Below are 20,471 nucleotides of genomic sequence, written 5' to 3'. Positions count from 1 at the left end.
TGTACATGTGTAGAACAAGAAGGAGGTAGGTAGAGATGCCTCCCTTCATCTCATTTTCTAGATTCTAGCCCCATCTTTTGTGAAGAGAGGACAAAATCCATAGCGATACCTATGCCAGCCAAACAGCCTTCATCCTCTGATGACTTTTTAAAATTCTACAATTAACTGCGAAAGCTTTATTTCAGTGGTACTCCTCACAAGTATTGTTTTCTTTCCGGGCTCTTGAGACCATCCTGCAGTCAATGCCCGTTGTCTCACCAAGCGCGATGCTGTTTCTGGGCACAAAAAATGATGGCTTTGTGCTGGCTCCATCAATTTTCTCCTTTTTTCCATGTAAAAAGCGTGTGTTTTATACAGTGTATTTGTGTCTGTGTGCAAACATTTTATCCAGAGCGTTTACAAACCATGTGACTCCCTGCTAACAACTTGGGAGGAGGTGATGGTCCTGTCGTGATGCACAAGCACAGATGTACTCAAGTGCCAGCTGTACCAGGCATCTGTTACTTTTCTGCTATCCTTGTGCTGTAACAATCAAATAGAAGATTGCCTGAAGTGTAATTTTGTATTTATTAATGCCACCAGTTTGAAGCTGGTGAATTTGTGCCCATTATCTTTAAAGTTTGTTGCTATCCCTGCATTCAGCAGCTGTTGTAGCAGCCAGGGCACAGAACAAGAATTTATTGATAAGCCGTGGGAGTAATCTGCAAAATTTGTATTTGTGACAGACTTAATGTTGTTACCAGATTGCCAAAGCCAGTGCTTTCACATTGCTGTCTTCATCTTTGCCCTTTCATAATTGTCATGGGTGCACTGAAATAGGAGCAGAGCCCATCTCACCAGCGATACGGGCACAGACCTTCGGTACCTAAGGGTGGCAGAGGAAAAGCTGCTCAGCCAGAGGTCTCCTTGCTTGGTTTGCTCCCTGGTGGTGGCACTTGGTTGTTGTAGGCTAGGATATGCCATCAACTGGTGGATTTTGGGCACATTTACGCAGTGGCTGTGTGATCCTCTGATAGCATTCGTGTTCATTGCTTATTTCTGAACTAGAGCAAGATGCAATCAGTCTGGTTTCATACGGTCCTGAGGTTTTGAGAGCTTCCGATTGGTAAGAGATGCTTTTGCAAGGCTGTTGGACTCCGTCTTGCAGTCCATGGTGGTTTTGGTGCTTTTCTGTGACAATTTGGATATGTCTGGTTTTGTAGCTAAAATTTCAATAGAATTGTATTGATTATTGATTGACTGAGTGCTATTTTTCTTTCTCAGATGTGCCATTTCCAATATTTAATATTTTATTAATTATTTAGTATTTTATAAGAAATTTTGAAGTACTGGAGAATCCTTTCTATATACAGTTTGTTGAACAATTAAATCAAAATCCTTGATTTTTTTTCAACAAGCTGAAAACATTGAGTTGTTACTGAGTCTGGATCGAAAAAGAACTGAACATGGTGGATTTCACCATTGTATCATTCCTTGTTCAGGTACACAGCTTTTGGAGTAGAATTTATAAATCGAAATTAGGAACATTCCCTGACTTAGTTCGTGCTTAATGAATTGAGAGTACTTAGTAGCAAATGAGGTTCGTAACAGCCATTACTTTGAACAGGGAGAGGGATTAATAACCAGAAAAAAAAGGCAAGGAGAGAAGTGGAGAGCAGTCTTTTTTATTTTTTTTTATTTTTTATTTTTTTACTGCTTGAAACTTTTCTTACCTTTGCACCTTTGAAAATATTGCCAAATAAAGAGCAGCTGCTTGAGCTTCCACCCTTCTGTGTCATAGTCTGTGGACATAGCTCTTAGCCAAGGAATGTCCCTTCCCCATTTCTTCCCCAGAAGGACATCCTGAGTTTCCTGAGGACTTGTGGCAATGCCGAGTCCCTGTGCTGCCAGCAGCACAAGCGTTATGGGGCAAGAAAGGAATACAGGTCTGACGATTTTTTTTTTGGCTATTGCCATATGTTTCTGTTTGTTAAGTCCCAACATTTTTTTCAAATGTTTGACCTTGACTTTGTAGGTATTTCAGAAAACAATAAAATAATAAGAAGGAAAACAAACAAAAAAAACTACCTTGCGTCTCATTTTCTGATGGTAGATTGCAGCGTACGAGGGAAAGAAAAGAAAGGTAACACCTGGAAAGAGTTGAATTGGAGCTAGGTGGAATTTCAGAGTAGGTTTGACCTAGTCCCCACCAGCAGGGGAGCTCAGAAGGTGCTGGGTTTTGGGCAGTGCTGCTTACAGAAAGCTTTGGGAATACATTCTTGACTTGATCAGCCAGAAGAAAGGTGTGGCGTAATAATAGTCACTCGTTTGAGTGCAAGATTGTTTCCTGTAATTTTGTGGGTGCAGTGTGTATGAGGTAGTACGTGCTTTTGAGTTGCAGTCAGGTAGTTACGCAAATGGCAAGTCAAACAGCACGGCACACTTACATTCAGCAGGGGCTGTGAGGGAAATAGGAATGGCTGTCAGTTATGCAAATCTAACTTCAGCCATATAAACATACCTAATTTCTGTTTTGAAATAACAATCTGTGTATCCTTCTATCAAAAGCAGAATTGCCTTTCAGTAATAAATGTACGTAAAAGAAAAAAAAAAAAGTTTGTACATAGACTTTTCTTTGGTTTTCTGCATTTTCTAGCAGCAGTGAGCTTCTAATAGAAGGTAACTAGACTTGAGTCTTATTGCTTTAAAAGCGTTCTTGAAGGGCCTTTGAAGTGCTTAAAAGTAATAAATAGCACCCTCCAGTTATTAGCCTGAGCATGTGCCTAGAAAAATGTATGTTTTGGGAAGAATTTCTGTAGGCAAAATGTCAAACTGCTTTTTTCTGTTATTTCTTTGGCTGTTGTCTTTTGGTGCATATATCGCATATTGTGTCTCTGCTGCATTTTGTTATCCTGGGACATTCAAAGTCAGCAGTCGGAATTTGTACTCTTCTCCAGAAAATTCTTGAGCAGCTTGGGCAGATCCAAGGGACAAGCAAGTGTTGTGTCAGGAATTGTGTTAAACTCTGTAAAATAAAACAGATATGGGCAAGGGGAAACACCCTCCTTTACCAATACTTAGTATATGTTTGTACAGCTGGCAATTTGTGCTGCTTCATATTCGCTGACCTAGAAGTAGCCAACATTTTAATGTGTTCTTGGAGGGGAAAAAAAGGTGTTATGGAAAAGAACTGCCACATCAAAGCCTCTTCTCAGCTTGTAAAATGGTTTCCACCACTACCTTCCCCAGCCCTATCGGAACACTCAGCACTTTCTCCCTCTCAAAAGAAAGCAAGCCTTTTTATTAAGGAATGGCCCTAGAGCTTTATTTATATTTAAATGATAAAAGTGACACAAAGCAGTTGAAAAGATCTATATAGCTCAAACAAAAGTCCGTCAGAGATGTAATGCAAGTTCTGTGTAATGTGTCTCTATCAAATAAATAGTCATATGGTTCAGCTGTTGCACAGAGTGAAGTAAGTACTCCCTTTAGGAAAGTGTTACTCTGCACAATATTTGTTAAATGACCAAAATGCAGTCTAAAATTTCATGCCTGTCAAATGAGCTGTATTTTGCGGTCAGATCTGATGTTCCAAATTCTTAATCTGGGACAAAGGAAACTAAGTGCTTGCTAACTGGTTGCACAGCACGAGTCCTCTTGACCATTGTGGATATCATAACTCGATTTGTGATCATACCTTCCCTAAATGTAGAAAGCTTATATTAAACTCATGTTCTCTCCAGCATTATGCTAGATTTATGAAGGCTTGTTTTGTCCCATCGAAATAATTTGAATATCAATTTAGAAAAATTCCCTCTTTTCGTTATAATCACGTTTCTGTGTTCATTTTAGCACAAGCCCACCTTACTGCTGTGTGGATCTCTATTCTCTGCGGACAGGAGAGATGGTCAAGTCCATACAGTTCAAAACTCCTATTTATGATCTGCATTGCAATAAAAGGTAAGGATGTTTACTGTATACTCTTTCTGTGTTAGGACATGTAAAATTCCCATAATGAACACAATTTTTGGTATGTGCACTCCCTGATTTTACTATTTTGACTTCGCTGCAAGCATAGCTTCTGTTCTCCGTTTCTCAAGTAATATTTTGGTTTGGGTATGGCAGTCTGCTTCTCCGATGCCTTAAAAACTCACACATTTATGTCTAAACTAGGTCAAGGAAAAGTTACAGAAGAAAAGTAGTACTGCTGACCAGACACCTTTAATACCACAGCTAATTAATGTAATGAGATTTTTAAAGTGTAAATATATTTAAAGAAGTAAAGGATGGTACTGCTTCTTATCCCCAGTCAATCTGCTTAACGTAGGACACAGGTAGGATCATTATATCAAGAAATAGTTTCACTGAAGTGGTTGAGTTGGTGAGAGTTATGTGCCATGAATAGGTCCCTGTTCCTTTAAAAGCCTGTCAAGAGTTCAATACTTATCTGTGCAACTGTCCCTTGAAAAATTTAAAGTTCCCTAGTGTACAGTGTGATGATAGTAAATCTTTCCAGCCTGGCCTCCTAGCAGAAGAAAAATCCAATTGTAAAAACAGTCAAAAGGCAAATCATCATTCAAAGTCTCTCCCAACTAAAAAGTCTTTCCAGGTGCTAATGTTTCTTTTCCTAAGTGGTAAAAATGGAAAAGTTACTTCAAAGCTGTGTGGCTGTATCCAGGGTAGCTGCTTTTCTGGAACGTATCAGGTTCTGTTGTTATCCACAGAAAGCTCACTATTTCAGATTGAAAATGCATTAAATGTGGCCAAGTGCAGCGCTAATGGTGCGTTAACCATACAATAGACTAATGGAGTCCAAAGTTTGAATTTAAAATAAAACTTGAGTTGCAGAAGAAGGGAAAACTGTTTATTATTTATGTACTTCTACTCTAGAATCATCCATCAGGTAGGTTTCATTTATAGAGAAAGACAGTACACCTTTGAGGAGCAGAAAACAAAAATGTACAGGATCCGGAAGTATTACAATCAAATATACAGAGGTTGTGTACATGTACTTTGCACTTGCACATGCAGTAAAAGTCCTTCCATTATTCATTTGCTGAGTTTCTCTTACAGGCCTTGTGGAAGGAGTTGGAGTTTGTAGGTTTCTGTAGTTTTTCTCTTCTTCATCTTAGGTGACTGGAAGATGCCTTTTAACTGAAAGTATTATTTTGTTTGAAACAAATACTTAAATATGTGGAATTTATAACTTCTAACATTTAAAACTTGAGATTTATACAGGAGCATCTTTACCACAATAAAAGGGCTATAAGCAAATAAGAAATCTTACGTTAATTTCTTCTATGACTACACATCTCAGTCCTTCTCGTTGAGTTGCTTGCTCTGCCCTCTCCTTTTGGCAAGTACGCTGCTCCCTGTGGAGGTGTGCACGTGCTTCCCATACTGGCATTGCAGGTCTGTGAATATAGAAGGACTTCTGTCTGCGAGTGACCCTTCTTTTTGCCTTCCTTCCAAGAATTGGTATTTCTCCCTGGCTCTGGATAGAGGCACACTGGTAAACAGAGCAGTAGCAATGTCCCGGGATGAAATAATAGGACGTCTGAAGGAATTCAGTATGCAGAACAGGGCTTATTGCCTGGATCAGTTTCTGTGCCAGAGAGATGGAAGTGGCTAGTGTTACACCAGCCTACTGGAAAGGCTTCAGGAGCCATCTGGGGAGCTACAGATGCCATCCAAGTTGTTTGAAAAATGTGTTGATAAAATTAGTAGAGTCATGGAATCGTTTAGGTTGGAAAAGACTCTTAAGATCAACTGTTAACCTAGCACTGCCAAGTCTACCACTAGACAAGCCCCTAAGCACTGCATCTACATGCCTTTTGAGTGCATCCAGTTTAACACCAAAAGGAAAATTGAATGACAGACACAAAAATAAATCCTCCTATTTAGGGGTGCTTATACATTTTTGTAATTGGAAATCATGACAATTTGAGTATGTGAAAATACCAGCAAGCATGTGGGTAAGGTGTACGTTTGATTTGAGTCAGTTCTTCAGCAAAGACTTTGGCAGCTACTGAGCTCTCATGGGAAAAGGAGTTGTTCTTGTGACTAAACAGTTAAAAACAGGGGAAAAAAGGGGGTTAGGAGTTATTAGTTGTTTTTCACACCGATGGGAGATTCCATAGTTATGGTGGTTTGTGGTACTTTATTTCAAGTAATGAACAGATATTTTACAATAACAACATGTACAAGAGCATATATAAACATGCACCTGTAATTTTGCTAATTGACACAAATCCTGCAAATTTCTTGCAGATTTGTGTGCTGATGGTCTTGGTATGAAAAAAAAAAGGGCTTTTAGAAAATAAAAACCTGATGGTTTAATAAATTTGCAATGAGATGGGCAATGGGCAATTTCAAATTTAGCTCGTGTTCTACTGATTGTTGATTTGATTGTTATTTGAGTCATTGAAAGTAATTCAGGATCCTTGCAATTCCATTCTTTGTTTTTAATGGAGCTTTTACTGCAGGAGGTATATCATAAATATGCTGTGTTGTTCTGTATCAGATCTGTGTACTTCCTGAAATGAAGGTTATGTGGTTGGGATGAGAGAGAATCCTCCATAACTGCCATGTATTGGTAACCTGGCAGTTTATCACTGTAGAATTTATATTGATGCTTTTGAAATAATTACATTTAGATATTGAATCTTTAAACCAATGCATTTAATGTTTAAAGTACACGTTCCATTTCTGTGTTTTCAGAATACTTGTTGTAGTCCTGCAAGAGAAAATCGCCGCCTTCGACAGCTGTACTTTTACCAAAAAATTCTTCGTCACAAGTATGTATAATACTGCCTTCAGCCTTCTTGCTCTAGTGGTGGCAAGAGATAAAGCAGTTTTTTTATTTATTTTAAATTTCTGCTTTTAAATCCTGAAAGCATCTGCAGGTCTCTATGACTGCAGTTGAAATTTCAGGAAATCTGTTGCTTCAAAAAAAAAATCCAAGTGTTACTCTGTGAAGCTCTGGCTCTTTTGCATATATATGTATTTTTTGCATTTATTACTGCTATAGCTAATTTCTCACTGTTGTGAAGAGCACCTACATTGAGTTCCCCAGGTAGCTGAAGTATTTTTCAGTTCATTATGCACAAATATGTGCAGAAGTTTCAGGTTTTACGTTTCAGGTTGTATGTAAAAGCAGCAGATCTAAAAGAAATTGACGTCAATTTGCACACTTACTTGCTGTTGTCCCTTAGTCCCAGATACGTTTACTTTTTATTTGTCCTTACTTTAGCAGGCCCCAAAACTCAATCAGGTCAGAAATGTATTGTACATTATTCATTACAAAACTATAGGTAGGTACTTGCTTGGGGGAACTTTTTCATGTGTCTTGAGCATGAAGGAGCTGTTTGTTCAGGCTTCCCTGTATCCCTCTCTAGCTTATTACTTGCCTCACAGTAGCAGGCAATTGATTCTAACAGATAAGATGCTCTCCCAAAGCTATTCCACTGCTGTGAGTGTCCCTTTGCTGCCCCAACATCTGTAACACAGTAATGGATGTATAGTAGAGAAAGATGATATGTTTTTGGCAGCTTCTGCTGTGATCTGTCACAGGATGCAGGTAGGAGTAGGATGTAATTTACCTGCTGCAAGATCGAGTGTGTCTTTGCAATGCTAAACACCAAGGATGTATTCACAGCGTAAAAGAAAAATAAAAAATTATCTTTCAAGTGCTTAGTGCTAGTGTTTATCAATTAGAAGAGCCTCCTAAAATGTGCAGATTTATACTAAGAGAATCTGATTTAGTTTGGAAAGATTGGAGTTTTATCATTAAAAAGGAAATCTGAAACTTCCTGGGTGTATTTTCAATCACAGTTGGAAAGTTCTAAATTACCTTTCTGCATTATCTGTGTGTATAAAGAAAAACCTAGCTAGAAGGAGCTATTTCTTGTAACAGTTGGAAGCACCATTATGCAGTAATATTAAAGTTGCCAATAGGTGTCAGTTTCCTCCTATGCATGGATGGAAGATGCAGAAGAATCTGCTAGGGTTTGGTAAAGAGAGCCACATGGGAAGAGACTTGTTTGTGCCCTCCTGTTCCTCACTCTTCCTTTTTATTCTACCAAAGAGAAGTAGGGTACAAGCCTCGCTTTATTCTATGTTAAAATAAAAACAAACACACAAAAAAACCCACAAAATTGAATGTGTATTTTGACAATTCTTGTGCTTTTCTAATTGCAGTTACTGGTAAAAAAGGATACTGAAATGTGTTTTCAAAAGAGAATTCGCTGAACCGTATTTGAGGATCGGGGATAGCCTATTCCTAACCCTGTCACTTTTCAGTGCATTTTTGTGAAGCGGTAGTGGAATATAGAGAGGATAAAATAAAGCTTTTGCAAATGCACCAAAAGATTTGAAAGCCCAAACTCCTGAAGTGTCACAACTCACGATGTGTTTCTCCACCCGTGCTGGTTTGCAATATGATCAGCTCGGGGTGTGCTCGGACTTCTCGCCCCGGGTGCAGCCCTCGGTGCTGGGCACCCCTCGTGGCTGGTGTTTCACAGCACTGCCACGGCTCTCCTCCTGTCACTGCTCCTGCTTGCCGGTGCCCAGGAGCTGTGACTGGGCAGAAAGCGTGCCCTTCCCCTCGATGGAGGGCTTTCCTGGGCCAGGGCCTGGTTGTTCCGAGGCTTTTGAGGCTTAGTTGTTTCAATTAATAGCTTATGCTGTCAAGCGGGTGTTATGCTCTGGCATGTTGAAGGCTGCAGTAAAGCTTTTGTCTAACCTTTCAGATTTTCTGTCTGCTGAAATCTCCTCGACCTAAAAGTACATCTTTAAAGGCTTAAGTTACTCTGATGTGCTTGAAATTTGATGTAATTGAGCTACCTAGTTAGCTGTTTTGGGTTCTGACAGTCAGCCAGCCGGCCAGCAGCTGAACTCTTCTCTTTTTTTAATTTAGAAGAGGGCAGTGTCAGTTTAAATTGGAAAATAAAAAATCCCTGAAAAGGAAGCTTGGCAAAAGTGCTTAGAGGGCTTTTTGTTTCCATTGCTGGAGCAGCCCTGCTCTGCAGAGTGGTCAGCCTGTGTCTGGAGCCATCCCGATGCAGGGCAGCAGTGAGGATGTCAACGCTGCCCGGGGAGTTGGTTCTTCATGGAGAAGATTCCCAGCTGTGGTATCTGACTGCTTTTGGTCAGAAGTGATGGCTTAAAAGGTCAAAAATACTAAACTGGGATCACAAGATCTTTGAAGATGCTTCTTTTGCTGTGTAAACTACTGTGTAGGAAAAGAAAATGTTTTAAAGAAAGGCCATTCATATCAGCTGAGTAGCATGGGGGCCCTAGAACTGCACTGAGACAGCTAAAATGCAAACATAGTTAAGCAGCAGCTCTTCCCCGTTTTGTTGACTATTTACACGTAGAAATTAAATGCGGAATGCACAATTAAAAACAGTGTCAGGAGTTGTGAAGCTTGGTGTTCCTTAGCAATGCTAATGCAGCTGTGTTGCACATGAGTAGTATTTGTCTTTCTGTTTTTGTTTTTGTGGTTGAATGTATAGCTTAATATATTGTTGTAATAAATATACCATAAAATATTCAGGATGTAGAACATGGTCAAATTCGTGCTGCTGTTGGAATGTTTAACTCCTGCGTTTCCTCATTTTTTTTAGAGCTAAGTGAGCAAATCTGACATAGTCCTGATCGTTTTTGCATGTGATTAGATGGAAATGTGCTGATTTGTTTGAATGGCAGCCAGCCAGCAGATTTTATTGGTGCCTTGTAAGAAAAAGTCAGCGTACAGGTGTACCAGTCTTGGCATTGAATTTAAGACAGTTGCTTAAAGTAGAGTGGAAAATACCCTGTACACAGCCATAGAAAAATTGCCAGGATGTCCTCTAATCTACCCCGTGAGGTCGTCTTATTTTCACGTGTCAGCTAAGGAAAGCCCAAACTTCAGTCTGCAAAGAACCCGTGGCTGTGAGCGTTGGATTGCCCTCTCTTCTCGGTCGTGCCTCTGCTCCGAGCCAGCTCCGTTTCATTAAGAAAAGATTTGCATCAAGGGGTAGATAAAGGCAAAGAGCAATTTGGTAACCTGCACTGTGTTAAGTGCTCATGTGACCAAGCCTCAAAAATTCAGCTGATGCATATAATAAAAATGTGTTTCTTTCTGGTGGCTGGGAATGGTAAAGTGTGGATTTTAAAGAGATTTTTAACTAGTTAAGGGTTCGCGTAACATTTCCTTCAGGGCCTTTTGCTGGGTACTGTATATGACAGAGCAGTGAGAAATGAAAGTGATAGGCAGGCTTTTCTTCCTACTTTGCTCTAAAGAACAGATGCAGAAAAGCTGAATTTCATTGATTTCTATTACATCAGTGCTCCTACAGCCCTCCTCCAAAAATGCTTACTTAGTGGAACATTGATGATTATGAATATGGCCTGATGGATACTTTCTTCTCTATAAAGAATATCCTTCCCACCCCTGGGCCCTAAGTAAAGATTATCACAGATAACATCATGCATGTGGCATCATCTTTGTGTCTGATAACTAGTGCCTGCTCAGTTTCTCTGGCCCTTCCACTCCTCCTATTGATATATTCTCCATCCATTATTCTCTAGGGATGAAGACAGTTATTGCAGCCATTAGCTGGCACCACATTTCTATTGATGCTGTACAGCTAGAGCCTTAAGAGGTAATTTTCCAGATTTTAGTCAGAGTACTTTATTGTATATAAAGTCTCAAAAGACTTGCCTAACCACAGGCCAAAAATTATTCAGTATATATGAAATGCACCCTACCTGCACCTCTGAAAATCAGGAAGAAACGCTGTGTTTGATACCCTAATCTGCAATTTGGATGTTGTATTCCTATTTTCACTGACATTCACATGCAAGAAATAATATGTTGGTTTCAGTTTGTCCCAGGTCTGATCTGGAAATCATCTAGGCTTTTTGTACGTTTTTGTTAGCTTGGTTAGAATTCCTTTTCCCTGATGGGCACGCAGGGAGCAGTTTGCTCATTTTGCTTTGAAGTAAAAACACTGGATGTCTCGTGGAAAGGTTGAATGCCTGAGTTACACAGAACTTCTTGAAGAATGTACATTTCCCCTCTCAAGTGTGATCAGTAAGTGGCATTTATCCTGGACATCCCACATGGTATAATCATTGATAGGATTCCTGTGTCTGGGGAGGGAGGCTCTTCAGCTCCAACTGAAAGTCCTTTAGGCAGGTGGGAAGAAAGCTCCTGTTTCAGAGTGGTTTTTTGATCAGTGAAGAGAAGCCAACAACATTCCTGTGAATTGTACGTTAGCAATTTATACATTCATATATATTTCTGTATGGATGTACACCCATACGTGTAGTTTATGTACGCCTCTTCACGTGGTCTGTAACTGCCTTCTGGGAGAAGTGGCGATGTAATCTTGCGTTTATGTTCTAACAGCATCATTTATAAAAGTTCTTTTTTCTGAATTTGGGATTCAGTTTATTAGAGGATAACTTTAAAATACTTTCTGAAAAGGTCTTTAGGGCGACGTAGTAGATTTATGGAAACAAATGTCTTTGTTACTTGCAGGGTGTTTTGGTATATTTGGTATATTGCAGGATATAAGCGTGTAAGCGTACATACAACAGAAAAATAGCATAAGGACAGAAACAAGGCCTTGATACCCAAGATGTATATCCATCAGATCTCCTGGTTTATCCAGGTTTAAAAATTACATGCAGAACAGGAAGTTCTGTTTGTTTCTTTATAGGTTATTTTTGTCTAAATCACCCAAATTCTTAATTTTAAAGGCCAAAACAAGGCCACCTTACACTGTCCTCCTCAACAGGAACAGTAACCTCTATGGTCACGTTATTATTTATCATTGTCCAATTCTCTGAACAAAAAAAAAGGAAAGAAAATAAACTTAAGATTAAAAGATAGTTTGTCCTGCAATCAGTCAAATTTGTTCTAAATTAAACAGCCAAGCCTCATGAACGTTACAGGCCACAGATATATTTAGTAAAAACTCTGGTACTGGTTTTAGACTATAGCGTAACAGTAAAATACTTAAAACTTCCATGTTAGACTTGACAGGAAAAGGAGGTCCCTGTAATAATAATAATGATAAAAATAAAGATCTGTGGTCCTTCCCTGAGCTTATGCGGGGGGATTCTGTTCTTCCAGTCCAAGACTGCACAGATTGCAGCTCTTTGTAGGACCGAGGCTGCTGTGAATGCAACACGGATATATCAGTATGTAACATTTTTCATTTCACTTCTGGGTATATTATTCATTGCTTTAGTAATGATAATGTCATTATGATTAAAAAAAAAAAAGTGCCCTGGATGGCAAGTATGATTTCACAGTAGGGTGCATCCTGCTGGTTTGCTCTTTTGCTCAGTTTTATGGGTGATACTTAAACAAAAGGAAGTACAAGAACAATAGAAGAGTTTTGGAAAGTATGTGACAGTGTGAGAGCACTAACATTTACACAGGGCCTTTCATCTAGATAGAACCCAAAGGAATTTATAAACAATATTACTTTACACAGTTTATAAACAAACAAATTTGGTTTGATTGGTGACGCTTAAAAAAAAAAAGGCCCAAACAAACACGAAATATTAGATAAAACAGCTTATATGATTTGTTTTCCTTGGAATAAACAATGCTTCTGCAGCAGTGGGATCATTCCATCCATTATTTATTTGTAATACCCTTTCCGTGCTCTCTGTCATGGATCTGTTTTCTGGCTGCTTTGCATTGCAATACTTGAAGTAGTTTTGCAATTTCAGTGCTATTGAGTGTTGTATATTTCATAACACCTAGAAAAAAATATTCATTGGTTATAAGCTACACCCGGTAACTGAAAATCAGCATAGCTTTAGTGGATTATTGCAGCTGTTTATTTAAAAATGCACAGTAACACTACTTCATGGATTTTAAAGTGATACCTGGCATTTACCTGAAATGATTCAAGGCAAATCATTTTGCTCAAATAGTGATACACATCTTGGAAATTTGCTTAGAAAAAAATGTTTAGAAAAACCATCCACGTATGACAGCACAGGTCATTTTTAATGAACCTGTCCACATACTGAAAGAGCAGTCTGCTTTCTCAGCGAACTTTCACATACTTAGATTTGCCTTAGGATGGAGGCTAGCCCTGGAGCTCTTCTGACTTGAGCAGGGTTCCCTGTGTTTGCTCCCTGCATCCTACCCCAGTGGCACGTCCATCATACCCAAAAGAGATGCCAGTTCTCCCATGGGTCGGGATCAGAGACTGAATCCTAAGAAGGTTTGATAACAATGCTGCCACTCACACCTGCATGTTTAAATGGTCATGCAGACGTGAGGTGTGGAACATCCATTAAAAACACATACAGTAATTGTGAGGATAATATTTAAAACTGATCCCAAGAAAGGATGAATATGTTTCAGTACAGAGGAACTCAGAGCCGAGGAAAGGAAGCAGAGAAAATTACAGAAAATAGCAGTTTTCCTATTAAACAGACGCACAAGAACACACAAGAGGACAACTTACTAAATGGTTTGCATTAAAAAAACAAAACGTCAAGATAGAAGAGATGAAAGGCTGGAAAATATCATAAACAGATTGTTGTTGTTGTTTTTCTCCCCCAGGACTGTAGCGTTGGTTTGGGCAGTATGAGTTGTCACAGCGCGCTGTGGAAGAAGGCCCCGACCAGCAGTGCCTTCAGATCAGCGTGTCGGGGTGTGCTGGGAGAAAAGCTGCGTTCTTCTGGACGCTTCTCATTTGGCTTTTTCATTACTTCGCTGTACTCATTTCACATTAATTTGCAGCAGTTTACAGCACGTCATTTTACAGTGGGTTTTAGTGCGGCCTGAGAAGGAGACAGAGCAGGGCCCGGGGCGAGGAGCTGTGCTCAGCGGTGAGCACACAGTTCGTGTAAACGGAAAATGAGTTCTGACTTAGTTCAGACAAGCAGTGTCTGTTAGTGTCAGATTTTTCTGGAGAAAAACATTCTCTTCTAGTGCATATTTAAACCTGAATACTTCACGGGGCTAAGAGCTTCCTTAGCTCTTTGTTTAACAGAGCCGTCGGGGCTGGGTAGGACGTTTCCAGCAGGGACCGAAGGGCAGCCTTACAGCCTGTACCACGGCAGGGCTCGCTTCTGGGGGAAAGCTCTTCCTAAAATCCTTCTCCTCCCACCTGCACAGCGTATCTCTGCCCGCCTGGTTATGTAGGTGTGCCTTCTGCTAGGTACAGGTGCCGAGTCCCTTAGGGCACTATCATCCCTGCTTGCTGAAGGAGCAGGGGAAGCAGCGGCACGGCCCCCTAGGAGGGGAGCTGGGAAGAGCATGGATGCCTCTTGGCATTTAATTGCCTCTGGGATTTCACGGATTGCGTGCTTGGATGTGAAACATTGACTGCCAAGTTGATAGGGATATCAGGATTCCTTGCAGTGTTCAGTCCCCAGCCCTGCACCTCACACTGGGCTTGTGTATCTAGAGCTGAGGGTGCGTACCTGTATCGGTATCTCTGTCTTTTTTAAGCTTTTTTTCCCATGAAGATCCTGTGCAGCTTGATAGAGAGCTGTCCCAGTACTAATGATTCGAGTTTAATAGTGGCATGTTTTGTGATTTATGTGATTTTTTGCTTAATCTCTATTGTGGCTGACATGACTTTACAATGGGCCTGTTTCTCTTAATGTTTTATTCCCGATGTGCTGTTTGTGTAAAAGCTGGGGGCAGAGGGGTGTGTTGCTTTCGCTTCCTGGCTGCTGTCTCTATACTCACAGCACCATCACTGGAGCTGGAGGACCAGCTTTTTGCAAACAATTTGAGGAAAGGAGTGGAGTCTTAACTTTCTGTAGGAGCACAGATCAGTGGAAACATCCAGAGGGAGAGGAGGGGATATTTGTGTGAATTTTCAGAATGAGATGAGGTGGTTGTGTTTGGTAGGGGCATAAGGATAGAAATCTTCAAAGGGTGAGAGAGACTTTCATGAAAGTAATAGAAAAATAACGCAAAATAAACATGCCTTCTCTCTGGTCACTCATCAAGCAAACGTTTGTATAGAGAGCTTTAAGTAACTTTCAGGATCCCTCTATACTTAGTAAAAGCAAATATATAAATTCAGCACAGCAAGGAGAAAGCCGGAGCTATCTTTGAACACAGATAATTGCATAGAATGTTTTTTGAATTAAAATTTTCTAAATCACGTACTTAAAGAAATAGAAAAGATGGGAAGCAACTGAAAAATGGCCATGGTAAAGAATTTACCTATGGCACCGCTGTGATCCTGGACATGGCCAAAGCGTGGCACCGAGCAAGAGGCTGCTCCACGGCAGCCCCTGGTTGCTTCCCCTCTGCCCCTGCTGCCAACAGCTCGGACTTGGGCACCGTGCCTCAGTAAGGTGGCAGAAGGGCTTGGATTCGTTCAGACTTTGAGAATTATGTTATTTTCATTTTACCTTTTCACAGCTCTACGTAGTGTATTTCCTGTGCGTGTCATTGTAAAGCCCAGAGAGATGAAGTGTATGCTTAAAGCATTTGAAATAGCTACAGGTTTGTGCCTGTATTTTTGTGGGTGATAGTGCTAGTGAAGCTTATTTGTAAGGTCTCGTGTCTTCTAGTACTTGCTCGATTTGCTGTACTTTGGGAAGGACTTTCCCTTCGTGATCTTTTCTTGGATGACCTCTCCATGCTGTCAGGAAAACTTGGAAACTTTGGTCTTCTTGACAGCTAGTTCTGCAGTCTCACTATGTTCGTCCTTATTGTAAACATGCTAAAATTGCTGCTGTTGTTGCTTAGAATGGATTTTTCCTCAGTTGTTTTGAAGTTTGGTAGAAAGAGAAGTTAATCTTTAAGAGAGCTTGGCTTGTAGCGATGGGGCGGCAGAGCTTGGTAGGTCACGCCGTGTCTGTCGTCCCATTTGCCCAGTAGATGATGTTCTGCTGACTCCAGCTGTTTTTTTGGAAAGCAGAAAAACAATTTGCTTTTCCTTCCCATAAAGTATAACCCTTTGTTTATCCTTGTGCTGCTGCGAGTTTCCAAAATGCATAGACTTGCAAAGAAAAAGAAAGGGAGGAAATAGCTCTTTTTTTTAATGCTGTTTTTCGTATCGGAGAGGGGTTTAGTACTGAGCTGAATTGTTGACCTTGGTGGAGGATATTATTAGAACTGGCTGATGTGTGTGGAGCTGTATCTAATTGACCAAATCCAGCACAAACTACCTACAATGGGTTTGGTGAAAACAGTTCTGTTCTTAAGATAACTTCACTTTGTTCTTTGTGTATGATTAATTTTTGCTTCGAAGAATAATGCTCTTTTGTACTTCTTCAGTTACTTCAGTTCACAGAAATAATTGAAGCAGCGCCCGTTTCCAAGAAAGACATTTCTTTTTTTGCCACGAGTTGTAAAAATGCTTGCTTTTGTCATTACAGAGCATCTGTTGAGTGATGCTCCTTTTGTTTTCTGTGAGGATATTACGAGGCACTCGCAGAATTTAGGAAATGCGAGTGAGTGATTCTGAAGTCACTGCAGAGATTTGTGTGATGAGGGTTGTCATCTGACAGCTTTTAATGATTTATTTTGTACGTAAAAGGGGAGAAAATTAAATAAAATCTGGTGGACAAGGATGTCCTTACCAAGATGAGGATTGCTGAAGCAGAAGTCAGCATTAAAACCTTACTGGTCATGATCTATAATGTCATCGGAAGAACACGGTTGTATTTACTACCTGGGGTTGTATTTACAACCTTTTTTTGCATTCTTTGTTCCTTAAGAGTCTTTGGCTACCCACATTTTATGCACTTCTGGAATGCAATAACAATTGTGGCATCATCTCTTCAGAACTCGTTTTCCTTCCTGAGATGAAGGCAGTGATAAGGCCTTACAAAATACTCGCTTGGTTTTGCTTTCCTGGCCCGAGATGGATTTAATTCGATGAATTGCTGCTTTTCTCCTTCCAGTGCTTTATGACCTTTGAAATAGCTTGCTGTGATCTTCCGAATTTTGCAATACCCTCACTGCTCCGGTCTAAAAAAGGAGCTGGAGCTGTTGGCCTAACAGGAGCGGTACAGCAGCTGTTCGTGCTCATGCCAACCAAATGCCATCAAACGTATCTTTGGGTTTCATCAAGTCTTTGTAAAGCTGTGTCTGCACACTGTAGTTAATACCCCCCACACCTTTTGCGTTGTTTTGTGAGCCTGGAAAATGATGCTGCTCAGCTTAAAGCCTGTTGTCCTCACTAAATGTCTGGACGTTTTGGGGACCTGTTAGAGAAGACCCCAGTGTTTCTCAGATGAAGGTGAACACATTTGCATTTTCTTGCTGTAATGAGGAGATCACCATCCAAGAGTCTGACAAAAAGAGACATTGGTGGAACACTAGCTGAGATATCTGATTTTTTTTTTTTAATACATGGCTTTTCAGAATGGGATCTTACGCAATACCCTTTTGTTGTTCTTTTTCTGAGATTTTCTAAAATGCTGCTTGCTGCATCACCGTGCTCCTCCTGCTTGTGGTATGGGATCGACTGACCTGGGCTCCTTTTAAAGGAGAAACGAGTCTAGAAGTTTTTTAATGTTTTGGGGTTTGTCCAACCAGTGGAAGAGAATCTGAATTACTGACCTGTCTGTGTTAGTGCAGGAACTGCTGATGTCCCCTCCTTCTCCCCCCCCCCTTTGTGATATTTCTTATTTATATAGGATTTGTGTACCAGAACGGATTTGGATCTAGTAAATGGCATTATGCACGTGGCTGAAGGCCTTTGTTTACTAGCTTAAGTTTGAACACTCAAGCTCAAATCCTGTTATCAGGGCCCTAATCAGTAAACAGTTTTGTGGTTTCATCTGTGTGACTTCGGTATCTGAACTTTCAGACTCCTACCTGGACAAAGGATCCCACTGAAACCGGCCTGCTGGAACCACGCGGCGCAGGCGTGCGCGGAGTCAGGGCTAGCATGTGAAAGTTCAGACACGCCGGTGGGGCTGGAGTGCTGACTGCAGGCAGCAGCCACATGGTGCTGTAGGAACGGCAGCCGTCCACCCCAGGGGGCTTAATCTGAAATGACAAAAAACAAAGGAGGGGAAGCAGGACAGGGAAATAGGACAGTAATAGCAATTAGGATGAGGGTCACCATGCTACTTTTAGTTGTAGATTATTTAAGCTTTTAATTCGTTTCACCATTGCCTAGTTGCTTACAGTAGTTTTAAATTTTCTGTTTTTAATTTTAGTAGCTAACAGTGTGATATTCTCAGTTGTTGCACATCTTATTTTCACCTTATGGATGTGTATATATCTATTTTTAATAACACCTAATAAAAAGCAGATGAACAGTGGAAATTTGGCTACTGATTTTAAAGGAATGACAAATTTACTGTACAGTTAAGTACATGCAAAAGTCTTTTGAAAAGCTAAAGGTAGAATAATTAAAAACAAAACCAAAAGCACAATACACATTTTCACACCACAGAAATCTAGAAGAGCTTGGAACTGGAAGCGTTGACTAACTGAAACGTGTCAATAAAATAAAATTAATTAAAACGTAAAGATACAGAACCAATTGAATCAATCTTTTAAAATCCCCCTCACCCTGCTGTATCAAAATGACATGAAAAAATGCAAACACAAGGAGAAACCATTATTTACACATAATTAACTGTTCAAAATAGCTCATCTAACCACAGTCTTATCTTTAGGAACAAAAATCTAAGTATTTACTGAGTGATATTAGCAACTGAAAGGTTTTTGTTTAGACTTTTTGTTTTCTTGGCAGTAAGTAAAATTCCTTGCAAGAAGTCAGTAAGATATTTCTTAATGCTGCCTTCTAAAACTTTTCAGGCTGCTATCCATGTCCAGGGCCAAACATGAATCCTATTGCGCTCGGAAGCCGTTGGCTTGCTTATGCAGAAAATAAGGTAAGGAAAGATTTAATTTCAAAAAATACTTTTTTTTTTTTTTTTGTACTCTATAAACAAGAGCTAGAATGAAATCTAGAAACGATCTCAAAAACAAACTGTGTAAAAAAGATGATCTGTAAGCGGACTTGCATAACGATGACAGACCTAATCTTTGACCCACACTAGCTGTGCTTTGGTATTCATGTGTCATATCTTTACCCTGCGCATTTGATTTAAGTTCATGAACTTGATAAATGCGTAAGTAGCGTGGGTAGAGGAGAAAGCTATCGACATACACGCTCAGTGAGGGACTCAATCAATCCATTTTGCAGTTGAAAATTCTAAAACACCTCTCAAAGGCAAGGAAGGATTCTTAAATTCTCTTTGGGCAAACTGAGTCAGAACAGAGCCTGTGGTTTGTCTGACAACTCAGCAATATGCTTTGTTGATTAGGAAATCTGTTTTTTTAATGTCCTTGCTGAAATTATTAAGCTCTAGGGGAAAAAAAAAAAAAAGTTATTTTTTCTTATTTCTAGATACAAGAAAGTAGATCCCAAGCAGAACAATTATCACTCTTATTAAAGCTTGAAGTGTCTGAAAAGTTTAATTTCAGCTTCTAATTCCTTATTTTTATTTTGAAGCAGATGTTTTTTCTCTCTTCCACTTGCACCTGGAATAGCTGTTTCTTGGGCTGAAACAGAAGTTATCAGAGAAGCAGACTTTATAACTTTATTATACCCTTTCAAGCACAACTTTATTATACCCTTTCAAGCACAACTGATTTCTCTGCAAATTTGGGCCTGCCACACTTAGGGGGTTTTGTAAAACTTAACCCGTCAACTTGAGATTTAGGCAGTGCTACTGCCAAAAATATAAACCACTGATGAACGAAAAGAATTACATCAGAAAATTAATTTAAATAGCTTGTGTGTTCCCAGGGATGTTCTCTGTGGACGTCTTCTTTCTCCCTAGTTTGTTTTTATTTAGATACTTAAGTGTAAGCAGGAAAGTAATACCTTTAGAAACAAATACATCTTACAGTGATTTTTTATTTTCTTTTAGCAAAAACAGCTAAGCAGGCAAACACGTTCTGTATACCAGTAACAAACATCTGTAGTTCTTGCCATTTTATTTAGTAAGAAGCATGGCTTCTATTGTTAGTTGGAGTTCAATGGCAAGAACTGCTTTTGTAGGTTGATGGAAGGTAGAAGAGTCTTGTTTTGATTTATTAAATCTGATGGAAAGCAATATAGAGTAAACCCCATGTACATTCCTCTAATCTATTAAATGTAAAGTTTAAAGTAGCTCTCTTCCTTTGTCGTTGCTTTGCTTGCTTGTCATAAAAAGGAGGGGAAAGCCACATTCAAATTCTTAGAATGTCTGATATTTAAAGTTACATATACATGGCTAAAGCTTTTGATTATATTTATTTAAATTTATTTGTGGTATTACTGCCAGACCCAAAATCCCACCATTTCAAAGTTTATGAATTCTTAGTGAGTACTCATCTTGTAATTGAAAACTGGAGTTGAGTACGCGACAGTCTGGGTGGCACCCAGAAGATTATAAAAAGGGGTTAAGTGTCTCAGCAGGGCTTTTTGCTGTTTGTAGGGAAAAAACACACCACTGTACACGATAAACAAAAGCTATGGTAATGGGTTATGGGT

The 20,471-nt window shown here is 39.7% G+C and overlaps 1 protein-coding gene across 8 annotated transcripts in view; it reads left to right on the top strand.

The window, feature by feature from the left end:
• BCAS3 (BCAS3 microtubule associated cell migration factor) overlaps positions 1–20,471 on the top strand; it is a 353,644-nt gene that overhangs the window by 44,777 nt on the left and 288,396 nt on the right. For all 8 annotated transcript variants that reach the window (XM_082776135.1, XM_082776133.1, XM_082776131.1 and 5 more), the window contains exons 8-10: positions 3,832–3,939; positions 6,700–6,776; positions 18,746–18,822. In XM_082776135.1, coding sequence (XP_082632261.1) covers positions 3,832–3,939; positions 6,700–6,776; positions 18,746–18,822 — 262 coding nt within the window. The remainder of the gene's footprint in view (positions 1–3,831; positions 3,940–6,699; positions 6,777–18,745; positions 18,823–20,471) is intronic.

Source organism: Aythya marila (genome assembly GCF_965140915.1).
Source record: "Aythya marila genome assembly, chromosome: 20".
Classification (NCBI taxonomy): Eukaryota; Metazoa; Chordata; class Aves; order Anseriformes; family Anatidae; genus Aythya; species Aythya marila.
This window is presented reverse-complemented; position numbering and strand designations above follow the sequence as displayed.